The sequence below is a fragment of the Carassius gibelio genome, chromosome B15 (genome assembly GCF_023724105.1).
Source record: "Carassius gibelio isolate Cgi1373 ecotype wild population from Czech Republic chromosome B15, carGib1.2-hapl.c, whole genome shotgun sequence".
NCBI lineage: Eukaryota > Metazoa > Chordata > Actinopteri > Cypriniformes > Cyprinidae > Carassius > Carassius gibelio.
Window position 1 is genome coordinate 14,340,675 of NC_068410.1, and position 17,880 is coordinate 14,358,554.

General features: G+C 37.5%; 1 protein-coding gene across 1 annotated transcript; it reads left to right on the plus strand.

The window, feature by feature from the left end:
• Positions 1–877: 877 nt before the first annotated feature.
• On the plus strand, positions 878–17,656 carry LOC127972269 (alpha-2-macroglobulin). The gene is made up of 34 exons (XM_052575665.1): positions 878–984; positions 1,427–1,607; positions 1,754–1,910; positions 7,587–7,639; positions 8,045–8,065; positions 8,616–8,781; positions 8,885–8,969; positions 9,137–9,251; positions 9,359–9,479; positions 9,576–9,685; positions 9,801–9,971; positions 10,058–10,297; positions 10,409–10,621; positions 10,708–10,857; positions 11,031–11,156; positions 11,285–11,372; positions 11,628–11,769; positions 11,989–12,214; positions 12,285–12,411; positions 12,490–12,611; positions 12,709–12,760; positions 13,209–13,292; positions 13,379–13,555; positions 13,704–13,779; positions 13,953–14,109; positions 14,521–14,595; positions 14,674–14,836; positions 14,925–15,118; positions 15,200–15,412; positions 15,535–15,653; positions 16,377–16,458; positions 16,536–16,607; positions 17,200–17,305; positions 17,429–17,656. Exons 1-34 carry the CDS (start codon positions 899–901, stop codon positions 17,467–17,469), a joined length of 4,311 nt encoding a protein of 1,436 aa, XP_052431625.1. The 5' UTR covers positions 878–898; the 3' UTR covers positions 17,470–17,656.
• The last annotated feature ends 224 nt before the right edge of the window (positions 17,657–17,880 follow it).

Here is a 17,880-nt window from a genome sequence, read left to right on the forward strand (position 1 = left end):
GCGTGAACATTTAGCCAGCATTATGCAAATCTTCCCACACAGTGATGTAGACATGTGGGGGCGTGTTTAAACAAGCAGTTTTATGGGGACGTGGACAAGTCTTAAATTTATAAAGAATATCTCTTTGGATTTGAGACTTTAGTATTTGCAACTTTACAGATCTTCTTTATGCACCAAGAGCTTCTAACACTCCAAAGAGAAAGGAAAACATTTAAATCGCATCATATGACACCTTTAAGTTTTGCTTCAAAAAAAGTAAACTTCAGTTTTTGCTTTTCAAATAAAAGAGTGATTTTAGTTCAATATGATGCAGGCTCATTTATTGGTAATAAATAATAATAAGTAACACTGATGACAATAAACAATCAAATAATTCTTTTCTTGTTGGGGGCTTGTTTCTGAAAAGCTGTGGTTGCTTATTTTTCTTGTGAGAGTTGACAACTGTTCTCTGAACTTTAAAGATTTCAGTTGAGTGCCTTCATATTATTTACTAAGATTTTAACTGTTCAGTTTATTTTTTGACTGCAAATAAAATTACTATTTAGACTGTTTACATGCTTGGACATTCCAATATGCAACATTTAAGTTTTAAGCTATGTTGTCAACTCAGAATTACATTGTGAAGAACTTAATGTTTATTGAATGTGTATTTTGTGTGTGAATAAAGTTTTATTATATCTTCACCTGAATTTAATCTACTTGTAATATTTTGATGCTTGGTCTTGATCAAACTCATCATTACAAAATAACCAACCAACGCACATTGGCACAAACGGTGTTGTCTACATGGTTGAATCATTAATCAGAGGATCAATACAACTGTTTTTTAAGGACCTCCTTTAGCATGAGACTGCCTTTATAAGAGACATTTCAGTTAATGTCATGATCACTCGTCATCATGGATCTGAACATTACCTGCTGTTGGAAGGGGCTATTTCTGTTCGCTTTCCTTCTTTTCTGTGTCAATGGACAAACATCAGGGCCGTAAGTTTTTTATGATTTCTGCTAAAGACAGGAATTTTATTTTATTTGTAATAAAATCTTGAATGGCAAAAGAATATTTAAATAGTAATAATTAACCTTTAAATTGTGCAGATTCTTAAATATTCTTCATTATACTTTCATTTTAAATATTTAAATTATATATTATTATTATTATCATTTTATTTTATTTTTTCAAAAACTTTTCACTTTAAATAAAAAAGCTGTACTTTTCTGGGACAACTAGAAATGTTTTGATTTTTAGATGTAAAAAAAATTACATTACATTACATTAATCATTGTACTTTGATTTCTCCTGTATTTATTTAACTGGACTGTGTTGCAAGAAAAAAGGTTGGGTTTTTGAAAGACAACTTATAGCATAAGAAACATGCATATCTAAGGACTTCGGGACTATTGTATGATTATTATCTTTTTTAAATAGATATTTCATGGTGACATTTCCTGCAGTGATTGAGTCAGGATCTGAGGCCAAACTGTGTGCAAGTCTTCTCAAACCCAATGAAAGCCTTGTCATGAACATTTATCTTGTAAATGGTGATCAGAGCACTTTACTACTGCAGGAGAAAGCTGAGGAAGAGTTCCACCGCTGCTTTAATTTCAAGGTTTGTCATCAGTAAATTATAATATGTTTGTATAATCATAATGCATCTAGTTTTTTGAGATTGCATGTTTGCAGAGGTTGTGAATTATATAATGTCTACATTAATATATATATATTTTTTACTTTTTTATATATTTTTTTAATCAGGCTCCTCTGGTAGAAACGGAATCTGTGCAGAAAATGAAGGTAGAACTTCAAGGAGAGTCCTTTAAGCTGTCTGAAGAGAGAAAAGTCATGTTCAGATATTACCATCCTCTGACCTTTATCCAGACTGATAAGCCCATCTATATTCCAGGACAGACAGGTGAGCTGTGAATGTTTCAAGTAAAACATGTTATCATCATGCAATGAACTGATGTAGAAACATAGATCAATAATGACTACTGTTGCAAAGTCCAGCATACGAGTAAACATTTCAATGGGTTTGTAAACAGACAAGGGGTTGGGGGGGGGGGGGGGTAGTGAATGTACAGTGCTCTCACCCGCTTTCAGTACCATGAATGAGGTGCTCTTGAGCAACAACCCAAACCCCCAACTGTTACCCGATCGTGCTCCACAGTGACAGAACTAAAGCATATGCACTAGGAGGTAATAAAAATGAAGCAGCAAGCTCACATTAGTGGGTTATACAAACATTGTCAAATAGAATGCAGCCTTGAATGGTGCATGTTTGATTTGTCGAGCCCTCTCGCAGGATACACATACATCACACATCCATACTAATGTCACAAAGTGGGGTACAATCACTAGTTATATTAGTAGTAGGGGTTAAACGACTAGTGATTTTTGAAAGTCAAATTTTATGTGATGAAGTCGACTAGTCGCTGATGACGTCATTAATGAACAAAACCCTAGTTTTTCTATTAGTGAAGCTGTGGGATTTAGTTATTAACAAATACATTATAAAACTTTTCAGTTTCTAAACCATTTTTGTTGAAAAATCACAGAACAGCATTGAGAGTACTTTTCCACGCCGAATGATTCTGTGCCCAAGTGATCTGCAGATGACATACAAGCTGCTGTCTATAGCCTATGTGTGTGCATTAAAGTGCAGCTGTGCATTAGATTAGAATAGCGATTACCTTACCTGTACAATAAGCAGTTTAGAATGTGCGTTCTCCTGTTCAATTTCGAGCATCCAGTAATATAGTCACACATGTCTTGTGGACCTTTCAGAGTATACATTTACTTGTCATTTAAACTGTTTGGAAAGGTAAATTTGGAGCGTAAATGTGGAATTCCTTCAAATGTTTATCCTGTTGCACCCTCTATAGGACCGGCGACAAGTCGACATCAAGCTTAAAGGGTTAGTTCGCCCAAAAATGAAAATTATGTCATTAATAACTCACCCTTATGCTGTTCCAAACATGTAAGGCCTCCGTTTATCTTCGGAACACAGTTTAAGATATTTTAGATTTAGTCCAAGAGCTCTCAGTCCCTCCATTGAAGCTGTGTGTACGGTATACTGTCCATGTCCAGAAAGGTAAGAAAAACATCATCAAAGTAGTGCATGTGACATCAGAGGGTCCGTTAGAATTTTTTGAAGCATCGAAAATACATTTTGGTCCAAAAATAGCAAAAACAACGACTTTATTCAGCATTATCTTCTCTTCCGTGTCTGTTGTGAGAAAGAGTTCAAATCAAAGCAGTCTGGATATCCGGTTCGCAAAGAATCATTCAGTTCACCAAGTCGAACTGAATCGTTTTAAACGGTTCGCATCTCTAATACACATTAATCCACAAATGACTTAAGATGTTAACTTTTTTTTAATGTGGCTGACACTCCCTCCGAGTTCAAACAAACCAATATCCCGGAGTAATGCATGCACACAAACAGTACACTGCTTGAAATGCTGTGAAGATGAACACCGAACACCATTCGGATCACCAGTAGTTCTTTCGGACAGTTCGATTCAATAAACCGGTTGAAGAAAACGGTTCACCAGTTCTTTTGCGCTCGACGTAATGGCATCATTGGCGAGGATTGCCCTTGATTCAAGCCTTCGGTTTACCCGCGCCCATAACACTAGCACAGAATCAGTTCAGAATCAAATCACCAAAAGAATCAGTTCAGTTCAGACGCTCTGTGTGTCAGTCTGCTTCACGCTGAATCACACATGCACAGTATCATCGGCTCCTCGGTTCACGAATCGGACGCGTCTGACAGAAACGGTTCTTGACTCGTGACGAGTCAATGTTTTGTTGGTTATCTGGCTCGGCTCGGTGTTCTTCTTCAGTTCTCGCTTCACAGCAGTTCAGTCAATGTACTGTTTGAGTACATGAATTACTCCGGGATATTGGTTTGTTTGAACTTAAAGGGAGTGTCAGCCATGTTAAAAAAGTTTTTTTTGGGCGAACTAACCCTTTAAAGCGTCATGGCAGGACACTGAAGTCGACTATTCGACTAATCGAGTAGTCGGTGCAAGCCTTAATTAGTAGAGTAGCTAGCTACATGAAAATCATTGAATGTAACTTGAAAAAAGTAATTGTGCTATGGGTGTATAGGCTGCACATACACAGTCACTGTTAATGCGAGCTACAGCATGGCATACCAGCCTAAACAATCTAGCTGAAGCACATGCCGGAGATTCGTCCAGTGGCTGTTCCCTTGCACAGACAAAACAATGCGGTGCAAAAGAGGGAATTATAAAACCTATCAAATGTGGCTTTTAAAGACTATCATGCTGCTCAACAAATATCCTGTAAAGACATACCTTTAGATAAGGCCCATGACAATGCCAAACTCCTCATGGAGTGGGCTCAAACACCTATTGGGCAGTCAACTCTTCTGGAGGCTTAAAACAGACTAATAGCTTCCACTATTTAGTGCAACAGTCTCTTCTCCTGGACTGGATGGCATGTTTAGCACCCACAAAGTAGACAAACAGCTGCTCGTTCACGCAAAACTGGTTGGTTGTGTTCATAAGTCTGCAATGCCCGAGCCAGTCCCAATGACAGGTCCCACTATTTGACAATATTTCTCTGCACAAGCTGGACATGTAGCAGGACGAGAGGAGAACACCCTATTTGTTTGATTTGAAATTCTTATTGCCTGGACCTTTGTCCAGGATTTTCTGAAAATTATGGCAAGAAGCCATTATAGTGACTGACATATGCCAACGCCTATGAAGTAGACATATTTTTGGTCCACCGACACGGTCCAGTCCCTTGGCCACCAATGAGTGCGACCACAGCCAAATCACTTTGTGCAAAAAAGTTGTTTTGTACCATCCATGAGAGATCACAGTTCTGGGGTGGGAAGCATGCTATGAGGGTTAGCGGGCACCCCCCCCCCTCTCTCATTTTATTGGCGGGTCGCAACTAACTTGTTCAGGTGCATACCTCCACCTACTGTACCGGGGTTTGCAACTTCAAGGCTTCACGTACTTCGCATGGAAACACCCTATATGCTGTGCTCTAACCCTGTATATTTAAGAAACTTAAAGATTTAGTGGGCACCCATAGGAAATTGTTCTTTATATCAGGCAGACCACCACTCTGAGAGGGGGAGTGACTGCCACGCATAGCAATTCACCAGTGGAGTGGTGCTATAAACATAGCAGGTAGCAGCTGAAGTGGGGCTCTACACTCACCTAAAGAATTATTAGGAACACCTGTTCAGTTTCTCATTAATGCAATTATGTAATCAACCAATCACATGGCTGTTGCTTCAGTGCATTTACGGTTGTGTTCCTGGTCAAGACAATCTCCTGAACTCCAAACTGAATGTCAGAATGGGAAAGAAAGGTGATTTAAGCAATTTTGAGCGTTGCATGGTTGTTGGAGTCAGACGGTCCAGTCTGAGGATTTCACAATCTGCTCAGTTACTGGGATTTTCACGCTCCACCATTTCTAGGGTTTACAAAGAATGGTGTGAAAAGGGAAAAACATCCAGTATGCGGCAGTCCTGTGGGCGAAAATGCCTTGTTGATTCTAGAGATCAGAGGAAAATGGGCCGACTGATTCAAGCTGATAAAAGAGCAACTTTGACTGAAATAACCACTTGTTACAACTGAGGTATGCAGCAAAGCATAAAGTGATAATTGTGAAGCCACAACACGCACAACCATCTCTAAGCAGGTACTGCTTAAAGCACATGAACAAATGAGAAACTGGTACTCCTCTGAACTCTCCTCACTGCTGACCACTGTGCTGAGACAGGGGACTGTTTGCATCGCATGAATGATTGAGTGACTGAGACTTCTCTATGCTCTGCTCATGGCGTGTCACAACTTAAATGCAGGGGGCTGTCTACATCACGTAAATAAGTGAGCAACCGGACTGTCTCTGCTCTTTTCATGACTGGCCTGAAGGATCTGCTCGCATGCAGTGAACGAGTGAGTGATTGGAAATGCCCTGTGCTTTGCACACTGCTGGCCACCACTCTAAGGTAGGGGGCTGATTACATTAGGGTTGCCTAAACATTGCTTTGAGGCAAGGGGCTGCTGCCATCACATGAATGAAAATGTTCCATACACTGCTGGCCACTGATCTGAGGCAAGGGGCTTCTGATATTGTGCAAATTAATGAGTAATTGGAACTTTTCAATGACCTACACACGACTGTCCAATGTACTAAGGCAGGGGCTGCTAATGTTGTGTAAATAAGTGATCAATTGAAACTGCACTACACTCTGCACACAGCTGACTGCTGCTTGGAAGCTAGTGGCTGCTAATATAGTGTGAATTCATGAGCAACTGGGGCTTTCCTGAGCTCTATATACAACTGGCTGCTGTTTTGAGCCAAGGGGCTACTGGTATGATATAATTGAGCAATTGAGTAACAGGAAATTCTTCATGCTCTGCACGGCAGACCACTGCTCAGAGGCAGGGGGCTGCTTGTGTCTTGCAAATGAGGAACTTTGAGCCTCTGTAAAACTCCTCTTGTAAGCAGCACTGTCAGTTGCAAGGCCATTTTCCCGTCAACTTGAGATCCTGACTTGGAAATGGGGTGAGGAGAATGCTGGAGTCCTGTAGGCCTCATTCACTGGAGAATAGACAAACTCATTTAGCACTGCAACTGCATGGGACAGCCCAGGTAGAGAGGCAGCAAATATCCTTTCCAAAGGTTAGACATGGGAGGTTTAGGTGAACAGGGGATTGACCTATCACAGGGTCCACACCTAAACTCCTAATCTCACTGTGCTGCCACTTCGGTCTCTGCTGTTCGTATAGAGTGGCCTGCTGCTCAGAGAAATTTGCTGTACCGGACAAATCTGTCTTTCTCTCTCTGTTAGAATTAGATGTCGTGAAAGGGGCCGAGTTTCAAGATACACAATGGAGTACACCAAACTAAATGGGGAGGGAGGGCAAAACACTCACATGCAAACAAAACACACTCCTTGTCGGCCGCGCGATCGACTCTCTCATCCATTTGCATAGACAAGAGATGTAAAATCATGATTTCTATCATTTAAAAAAAAAAAAAAAAAAAAAAAATTATATATATATACTGTGTGGGCCAGCCCACATTGGCCATATTTCATTTATATTTTTGTTTAAATTAATACATTTGTTTGTTTAAATTAATAAATGTTTAAATTTAAAATTGTCACTCAAAGCACACTTAGTAATTAACCTCTGCTGCATTTTGAATCAAAAAGCACATTAAAAAACAAATACTACTTAGATTAATATATTGATGCGATGTTCAAAGTAACGTGACTGCAAACTAAACCAACAGGATACTAGAACTGCGGTCCTGAAACTGCAGCCATCGCTATATCGTCCAGTACGGTAGGTGGCGCTGTCACGGAAAACTAGGGTCCTAGAACTGCGGTCCTTGATCAGCGGTCCTGAATCTGCAGCCTCTGGTTGTGCAGGAACATACTATTGCCTGGCTTCAGTACATTTTGGAGAAAGGCGTTTTCCCTAGCAATTACGCAATATTGAGAGAGTGACCTAATAGGGAACTTCATTTTTTTTTATCTTGTAGTGTGAACGCAAAGCAGAGGTTTTAATACACATTTTTGTTTTCACAGTGAACTTTAGAGTTGTTACCATGGATACAAACTTGGCACCGCTTGATCAGCAGGTCTGATTTGTTTTGTCTTAGATTTTTATCTCCCTCATCTTCTTTTGCATTCTGAATACAGATAGATATATATATATATATATATATATATATATGGAGTTCAGATGCAAAAGCCTCTAAATGCCATCTGAAATTTTCATTTAAAATTAGGATTTTTATTAAGCTCCATATGCTTAGGTTGAGTCATTTTACTTTAATGGCAATGTGCAGGTCCTTTTCCAGGCTATTAAAGTGAAAATACTGATCATAAATATAGGAGCCTGATAAAAATCCTAATTTTAGATGAAAATTTCAAATGGCACTTAGAGGCTTTTGCATCTGAACTCTTCATATATATATATATATATATAGCTATTAATCCTTTTGATATCCCAAATAATTTCATAATTATTTGTTATTTTGCAGTATGGTTCTGTCGTGCTTGAGGTAAGAAAAAAAAAACTTCTGTACAGTCATAACAAACACACATTTTAAATTCTTTGCTTCTTTGGCAATTAATGCTTGTGGCTTACCCTCCTTGTGAAGTGTGTCAATTATTGTCATCTGGACAATTGTCAGACCAGCAGTATTCCCCCATGATTGTGTAGCCTAGTGAACCAAACTGAGAGCCCTTTTTGAAGGCTCAGGAAACCTTTGCAGGTGTTTTGAGTTGATTAGCTGATCGGCATGTCACCAGATTCAAATTTGTTGAGATAGTGAATTGGTGTTTTTTTTTTTTTTTTTTTTTTAAATGAGAGCCAAAATCATCACAATTAAAAGAACCAAAGACTTAAACTACTTTAGTGTATGTACATTGAATTTACTTAAAACACAAGTTTCACAGTTTGAGTTGAATTACTTTTCCACAATTTTCTAATTTATTGAGATGCACCTGTATATATTATATTTGCAATTATTGTATTTTCATTAATTCTTTAATGATCAGGAGGACATGTAGTGCTAACTGTAACTAAATATCTGAACTGTGTCTAAATAGGACAATCAGGGTAACAGAATTGGTCAATGGACAAATGTTTCTTCAACAAGATGGATTTTGCAGCGTTCTTATGAATTAAACCCAGAGACACGTCAAGGTGTGTACAGACTGAAGACTTATATTGGGGACAGGATGATATCACATGATTTTGAGGTGAAAAAATATGGTAAGTCATAAAAAGAAATAATTTTCAATATTTCAGTAATATCTTTGTATATTAATTTCTAGTTTGACTACTAAAAATCTAATTTCTACCTTCTGATTTCCAGTTTTGCCAAAGTTTGAAGTTACTATAAAACGACCCAATAAAGTGAGTGTTGATGAAGAAGAACTGGTTATTGAGGTTTGCGGAAAGTGAGTGGTTTATTTTATTAGCTGCGTTAAGAGAGAGTATTTTCTTCTATTGTATTATTTTGAATTCATTTTTTTTTTTTTTTTTTACTGTAATTTTTTTTTATCCTAATTTATTATTTTGTTAACTCAACCCTTGGCTGTATCTGTTGCTTGTACCTTTTTCACAGATACACTTATGGGCAGCCTGTACCTGGTAAATCATGGGTAAAAGTGTGCCGTAATATTCTGCCCTACCATTATGCCTCTGATAGTAATCCATTATGTTTAGAGGAGACCACTGAGGTATGCGAGCTGAAATTCAATACAAGTAATGGTACACAATATATTTCTTCCATTGATCCAAGCAAATCACTCTTTAGTAAATTTATGTGTTCATTTACTATAATTAGATAAAAAAGACAGGCTGTGCCATCCATACCATAGATGTATCAGTCTTTTTGAACTCCACACTAAAGACAAATCTGCAGAATTCTCTTCATGTTGAAGCAACAGTCACAGAAGAAGGAACAGGTGAGATGTTGGATTTGGTCAGATCCTTGTTACACACATTTTCTTTTTTTCTATTTCTTTTTAGAAATGAAAAATAAATATTTTTACCATTTACAGAGATCACCATGACAAAATCTGAAACTATTTCTCTCACTTATGAAATTGGAAAAGTAACACTTACTGACTTGCCCAAAACATATGAACATGGATCAGTTATAGAAGGAAAAGTAAGTCTAAAATTAGTTTGTCTCAGTCTTACAACATTGATTCAACTTCTTCGTCTTCTTCTTCTTCTTCTTCTTCTTATATCATTTATTCCTTAAAAAAACTTATTTTCAACAGATCCAACTCTCAAATTTCAAAGATGCACCAATTCAAAACAAAGTGGTTTATCTTTTGGAGGGCCAAACCTGGTCCTCAAAACTGCTCCTAAATCTCACTACAGACAGTGATGGACTGGCCAGCTTCTCTCTTAATACATCTAGTCTTCCTGAAAAAGATATGACTCTGATGGTATGATCACTTTATTTACCTAGTTTTCTTTTGTGTTTGCTGGAGGGTTCAGTTGTTTGAGCAAATTTATTTTCTTTGTTTTTCAGGCAAGTGTGTATCCAGAGTTACTTTATCATGGTTATGGTTACAAAACACCTTACTTCGCTAATGATAAAAAAACAATTCAGCTTCTCCGGCCTGTCACTCCATACACCCCATCATTAAGTGAACTGATTATAGAAAATATTGAGCAACCATTAAAGTGTGATGCTGAGTTTACAGTGACCATCAAGTATTATTTTATTGGAGAGACTGCTAAAGACTTCAAAACTGACATTGTCTATATGGTGAGAATGTGCAGAATGTACACTGATACACTGATGAATTCATTGTTTATTAACAGTATTAACTGGCTGCACTGGTCAGTTTGTCATTGGAGTGTCATCTGTCTGTTTCAGGTCTTGTCCAGAGGAGTGATTGTTCATCATGGATATGAGAAGGTTGAAGTCAAGTCTTCTAATGGAGCAGCAAGTGGCACAATGTCATTCAAACTGTCTGTTGGTGCAGATCTAGCTCCTGAAGTGCAGATTCTGGCCTACTGTGTTCTGCCCAGTGAAAATGTTGTTGTTCATAGCACAAAATTTGATGTGGAAAAATGTTTCAGTAACAAGGTATGTATTGTATCTTGACAAATAAGCCTCTTGAAACTGTATTTCTGGCTCAGTCCTAAAATAAATAATATTTACTGTCATCACAGGTTTCTCTGCAGTTTTCTCCTGCTAGAGCAGTTCCTGGTGAGAAAAACACTCTCCATCTCTCAGCTCAACCTGGTTCACTGTGCGGCCTCAGTGCTGTAGATCAGAGCGTCCTGATCTTGGAGTCAGGAAAACGTCTGGATACTGACAAGGTGTAAATAATTAAAAATTCATATTGACTACCTGTGTCTTTTCTGGGAATCTACCGGATGAATCAAATGAGAACAGACTATACTTAAATATTTCTACTATGATCCATCTATATTTAAGATTGCATCCTGATCTTACGAGAATAGACATTAATGTGAATGTGGTCATATGACAGATCTTCAACCTGCTGCCAGTGCAATCAGTGTCTGGTTATACTCAAACTGTTGAAGATGAGCAGGGGTGTCTGCATGTGAGACCCCGAAGAGATCTGTCAACAGACAAGGCCTATGAATCCTTAAAGGTTGGTGGATTATATGAATGACAGTGCTGTAGATAATGATTGGGTCAGTTCTGTACATTCATAAGTAATTGCACAAGAAAGCCAAACTGATTGTTCTGACAATTAAAAGTGCCATTTTTCTTTCACAGAGAGTGGGATTGAAGATGGCAACAAATTTGGCTGTGCGACTCCCTCAGTGTTTGTCATACAGAGGCTTGACTTATCACAGATACAGAAGTATAGTTACATGAAGTATCTTTATAATTCACTAAATTATTAAATCTAAATAAAATTCAATTAAAGTTAATGCATTAACTATGACAGCTCTAAAATATAAAAACTACAGTTAGTAAACTAAAATAATTTAAACAAAAAAACTCCACTAAAATAAAACTGTATTATGATGATCTGTTTTCTATTCACTGTTTTACTTTGTATATCTGTTTACTTTGTATACACTGTTTAACTGTACATATTTCCACATCTTTTCAGTTATGTATCGTCAACATGTCTCATATGAGGCAAGGTTAGGGATGTCTCCACTGCCAGATGCTACATCCAGCAGAGATTCTCCAGCAGTGACGATTCGAACCGTTTTTCCAGAAACATGGATCTGGGAGCTTGCTGAAGTGGGGTCTGTGAAACATAATCAGTACTTCTGAAATCATATTGAAACATATCTTTAATAAATCATGTTCCCTCAAGTCCAGATGGAAAAAAAAATCATACTTTCTTTACAGATTCTAAGTAAAAAAAAAAATACTGTGCTGAATATTAAATATAACAGGGAAAAATGGATGCTTAATGCCAGAGTCTGAATCAAATAGACCTGTTGTTGTAATTCCACAAATAGAGACTCTGGATCAGCTCAGGTTCCTGTGACGGTTCCTGACACCATCACCTCTTGGGAGACGGAGGCCTTCTGTCTGTCCTCCAAAGGTCTGGGTCTGGCTCCTCCTGCTCAGCTGACAGTTTTCCAGCCCTTCTTCCTGGAGCTCTCTCTGCCTTACTCCATCATCCGTGGGGAGATCTTTGAGCTGAAGGCCACTGTCTTCAACTATCTGTCCAAGTGCATCATGGTGAGACTTCAGACTTAGTCTTATTCAATCATATCAAATCTGCCACTAATCATGTGTGTTTGATTGACAGGTTAAAGTGACTCCAGCTCCTTCCTCAGACTACACTCTCAAAGCCTCCTCTGATGAACAGTATTCATCCTGTCTGTGTGCTAATGGAAGAAAAACCTTTAAATGGATCCTCACTCCTTCTGTTCTTGGTGAGTTTTCCAGTCTGAATCATTGTTTCTCTGTGTTTGTGTATGTTTGTATCTTCACGTACATGTCTTGTGTTGTAGGAGTCTTGAATATTACAGTCAGTGCAGAGGCTGAGTCGTCCCAGACTGTGTGTGACAATGAGATTGTGAGCGTGCCAGAGAGAGGACGCATTGACACAGTCACACGAAGTCTGCTTGTACAGGTAATTTATCCATGATTTGTCCATGACATCATTTATCCATTACCCTAATGCTGGTTAATACAGTATGGTGTGTTGATTTTATTGTTTTATGTTGCAGGCTGAAGGAACTGAGAAGACTGAGACCTACAGCTGGTTACTGTGTCCAAAGGGTTTGTATACAATTATTTTGAGTCTTAAGAAACAATAATGCTGTGATTATTTGGCTTGTGTTTAGTTTTTAGGGGACCAAGAAAGATTTCAACTAACAAAAAGTTGCTCAGAGAATTTTGATTAATTAAATTTGTTTGGCCGGTTTGTTCTGTAAAGACTAATTAGCCCATTATTTTCTAAACATAAACCATATACCAAAATATGCTCATATGTCTGTTATATTAAAGAGAGCTGAAATTTGTAAACCTTTCATGACAACTGTAATTTCAAAATTGTGGCTATTTTGTCTTATTTTTTACAAAGTGTATTAATCGCAATAATATCTGGCTGTGATTTTATTTAATTTTTATTATTATTTATGGGACTTTACAGACAGTATTAGAATGTTAATTCTATAATGTTACTCTGCTAATCAATGATATTTGTTTCTATCTCTCTGGTTCATAGGTGACAGTCTCACAGTGGAAGTGGATCTGAATCTTCCTAAAGATGTGATAGAGGGATCAGCCAGATCTACTGTTTCAGTCATTGGTAACATTTACATACACAAGCAGAAATTAAGAGTTTGTGTTTGGATTTTTTAAATGTAGTGATTTTGATTTGTCTTTGGTTTTTAGGGGACATACTGGGTCGTGCACTGACAAATCTTCACGGATTACTAAAGATGCCGTACGGCTGTGGAGAACAAAACATGGCTGTTCTTTCTCCTAATATTTACATTCTGCAGTATCTGGAAAACACAGAGCAGCTCACTTCAGCCATCAGAGAGAGAGCCACCGGCTTCCTTAAGAGTGGTGAGAGAAAACAATCATTTCTCAAGAAAGTACTGAGACTGATAATAAATTGTTCATTTTTCAACACGAATGAATGTCAGTCCATTGAGCTGAACAGTCAGATCACCCCAAACAAACAGTTAAAGTAAATTATTATCACAATAAACAGGATACCAGAGACAGCTGAACTACAAGCATTTTGATGGGGCATACAGCACATTTGGTCATGGTGATGGAAATACATGGTAAATATATATATTTTTTTCAATCTTTTGTTAAGGGAGTTTTGTTTGTATTCTACAATTACAGTTAAAAAAGGAAGAAATTTCTATGTTTAAATCATTTGGTTTGAGATATTTTGGGTTTGTTTATACAATGATGACATCTTTTTTTTTTAAATAAAACTTTAAAACACCAGGTTGACTGCCTTTGTCCTGAGGTCTTTTGGCAAAGCACAGAAATACATATTTATTGATCCACAAATTATTCAGAGTGCAAAGGAATGGTTAATAAGCAGACGGGATTCAGACGGCTGTTTTATCCAACAGGGAAGACTGTTCAACAACAGAATGAAGGTCTATCTATCTATCTATCTATCTATCTATCTATCTATCTATCTATCTATCTATCTATCTATCTATCTATCTATCTATCTATCTATCTATCTATCTATCTATCTGTCTGTCTGTCTGTCTGTCTGTCTGTCTGTCTGTCTGTCTGTCTGTCTGTCTGTCTGTCTGTCTGTCTGTCTGTCTGTCTGTCTGTCTGTCTGTCTGTCTGTCTGTCTGTCTGTCTGTCTGTCTGTCTGTCTGTCTGTCTGTCTGTCTGTCTGTCTATCCGTCTCTGTCTGTCTGTCACCTGTAAAATTGTAAATTGACTTAAAAATATATTTTGGCTTTAATTTTAACATCAGTCTTGTGTATATGAACTTTCCTCTAATAGTTTTGAGTGTTACTTTATTTAACTCTATTTCTCCTCTATTCCAGGGTGGAGTGAATGATAATGTGACCATGACGGCCTACATTACTGCATCACTACTTGAACTAGAAACTCCAGTCACAGTAAGTTCATCTACAGGAAACACAGTATAATCTCATAGAAAAAAATACTCACAGCTGCTGTTTCTCTGTTTCTTTCAGGACCCTGTCATCAGTAAAGGTTTGTCCTGCTTGAGGTCTGTCATTGAGGATGTCAAAAACACTTACACCACTGCTCTGCTCGCCTACACCTTCAGTCTGGCTAATGACACAGACACTCGACAGCAGCTTTTCAAGAAACTGGAGGATGTTGCTATTTCAGATGGTAAGATATTTGTTTCTGATGACTTTCTGTTGTCCTATATGACTATACTTTTTTATACTGGTGTCTCTTTTGTCCATGTGTCCTAAAGGGTCTCATCTCCACTGGTCTCAGTCTGCTTCTGCTGATGACTCTGATTCTCTGGCAGTGGAGATCAGCTCATATGTGCTGCTAGCTGTTCTCTCTGCTGATTCACTCACTACAGCTGATCTGGGCTTTGCTAACAGGATTGTCAGCTGGCTTGTGAAGCAGCAGAATGCCTATGGAGGATTCTCCTCCACACAGGTGACTCAAACTACTCAATTCAAACACATGATTGCTGAATAATGGGTAAAAGTCACATTACTGAACACATTTATTTCTCAGGACACAGTGGTGGCTCTTCAGGCTCTGTCTTTGTACGCTACCAAAGTGTTCAGCTCTGACGGCTCCAGCACAGTGACTGTACAGTCAGCAGCAGACACTCACCACTTTGATGTCAATCAGGACAATAAGTTACTGTACCAGGAGAAGCAGCTGCAGGACGTCCCAGCCAAATACAGCATTGAAGTGAAGGGCTCAGCCTGTGTGTCTGTGCAGGTCTGTAGAGATTTCAGCTTCACTCTCTTTCTGTATTTCCTCTCTTAGCTTTTTGCATCTGTTCTGCTATGATATGGTTCATTCGTTTATTTATTTAATTTTGTTCATGTTGACTCTCTCAGGTCGCTCAGTTCTACAACATCCCGACTCCTACTGAAACTAAAACATTGAGCATTGATGCAAAGATTGAGGGAGATTGCAAAACACTGGGGCAAATTTTTTTCTTGAACTTCACTGTCAAGTAAGAACACACAAATACACATTATATATAGGTGTGTGTGTGTGTGTGTGTGTGTGTGTGTGTGTGTGTGTGTGTGTGTGTGTGTGTGTGTGTGTGTGGTTGTGTGTCTCGACTAAAACCTGGCCACAGCTAAAGATTTTCCTAGTTTAGTACTAGTTGACATTTATGCTATTAGTCATGTATCATGATATTAATTTAATTTGTGGCAAGACAGAGACTGTCTCTTGTCTAATATCTAATGTCTTGTCATCTCCCAGTGTTACATAGCAAATGACACTTGTTGTGAAAGGCCAAAATAGCAAATGTTCAATTATATAATGCATATCTCTGGAACAACTCATGGAATATTGTTAAATTTGTGGAAAATAGTGTGATTGCATAGCAAAATGCAAAGCCGACGTATGGCTTAAATGTATGGCTTAAAATTTTATTGTACCTCTCTCATTCAGCACAAATCCAAATGTTCCATAGTTGATATGTAATAATTAATTGTTAAACTATTATTTATTTTGCAATCAAAACTTTCTCCTAAACTTGTTTAAAATAGCATTAACATACAAAAATGGTATAACCATAAGTGGTTCTTGGTCAAGGGTGGTTGTCAAAGTTGACTAATGATTAGGGGACATCACTAATGTATTAACAACAATTTTCACTAATTTGTAATTTTGTTACAGTATGAGGCATTTAAAACCATTTTATCTGTTTGCTTTTTTTTTCCAGATATGATGGTCTACAGGAAAGGACTAACATGGTCATCGTGGATATTAAACTCTTATCTGGATTCACAGCTGATACATCAATGGTGCAGTGTTTCATCACAAACTTCTACAATTTCTAGAGTTCAATAATTTGAGAATAACCATCAATTTTTCCACGCAGCTTGGAATGTACTCCTCACTTGTGGAGCGTGTTGATGCTAAAGATGATCATGTCATAGTGTATTTGAAGGAGGTGAGAGAACAGCAACATTTATATAATTTTATGTCATCCCTAATTTTGAGAATGGGAGAAAACAGGGTGCAATACTGAAAAGTAAAACCTTGTACTATTTGATTCAACCTCTCAATTTTTTCTTTTTTTTTATCAAAATGTTCTTTTTACCTTGCCATTACTTATTTTGCAATCAAGTAATCAAGATGTTTTTAACATTTCAAAACACATTCTCCTGTTAAAAGATGGAATACATTTTGACATGTGACCAACAATTCCAAATCTTGATTTATTGTACAATCTTCTTTTTCTTACCTCACTTCTTAATACAAGTCTGACTTGCTAACAATATGTGACCCTGGAGCACAAAACCAGTCTTAAGTTGCTGGAGTAAAACCTTGTAGGGGTTAAAATGATTTTTTATTTATTTTATGTGTGTGTGTGTGTAATATATATATATATATATATATATATATATATATATATATACCTCATAGCATTTACAATTGCTGAAGATGTTTTGTCCCATGTTTCAAGAATCACTGTCATATTAACTGATTCATAAACATTTTATTATTAATGTCCATGACTGATCAGTTTTTTCCTCCTGCAGATCCCCAAAAATATTCCAAAGAACTACCTGATACAAATGAAACAGGTTCTTCCAGTAAAGAATCTCAAGCCAGCTGTTGTCAAAGTGTATGATTACTACCAAACAAGTAAGATTTTATATGTCAGTGCTGAAAGTTGTTGTCATGTGAGATATTAATTGTTTATTCAGATCGATTCTATGTACATTTTTCCATCGTTGTAAGCATGTTAACATCTTTATTTTTCTTCAGGTGATCAATCAGAGACTGAATACTCCTTCCACTGTCAATGAAGCTGCAGAACTGTGTATGTCACCTCTTTATTCATCCTGGATGAAGATGTTTGAATTTTATCATTTTAATCTTGTATAATAGGCATACTTTTTTCCTTTTCATAAGCCTAAATTTTAATAAACCTCCAAATTGTTTGGCCATGTCTCAACAACCTGAGAATATGATGCATAAAACGGTTGAAAACAAGTTATGGTGATTTGGTTTTGATTTTTCTATGTGTAGAAGCTTTAGCTAAGACAGCATTTCAGAATCAGATGAGGTTTGATACTGAAGAATGATTCCTGTCACAAGCTCAACATTTAATGTCTTCCTGCCCGTCACAAGACCAGTCACCTATGTGCACTACATTTCCCAGAATCCTCCATGGCACACACCTGCTTACTGTACACAATCACTGCACCTGTCTACCA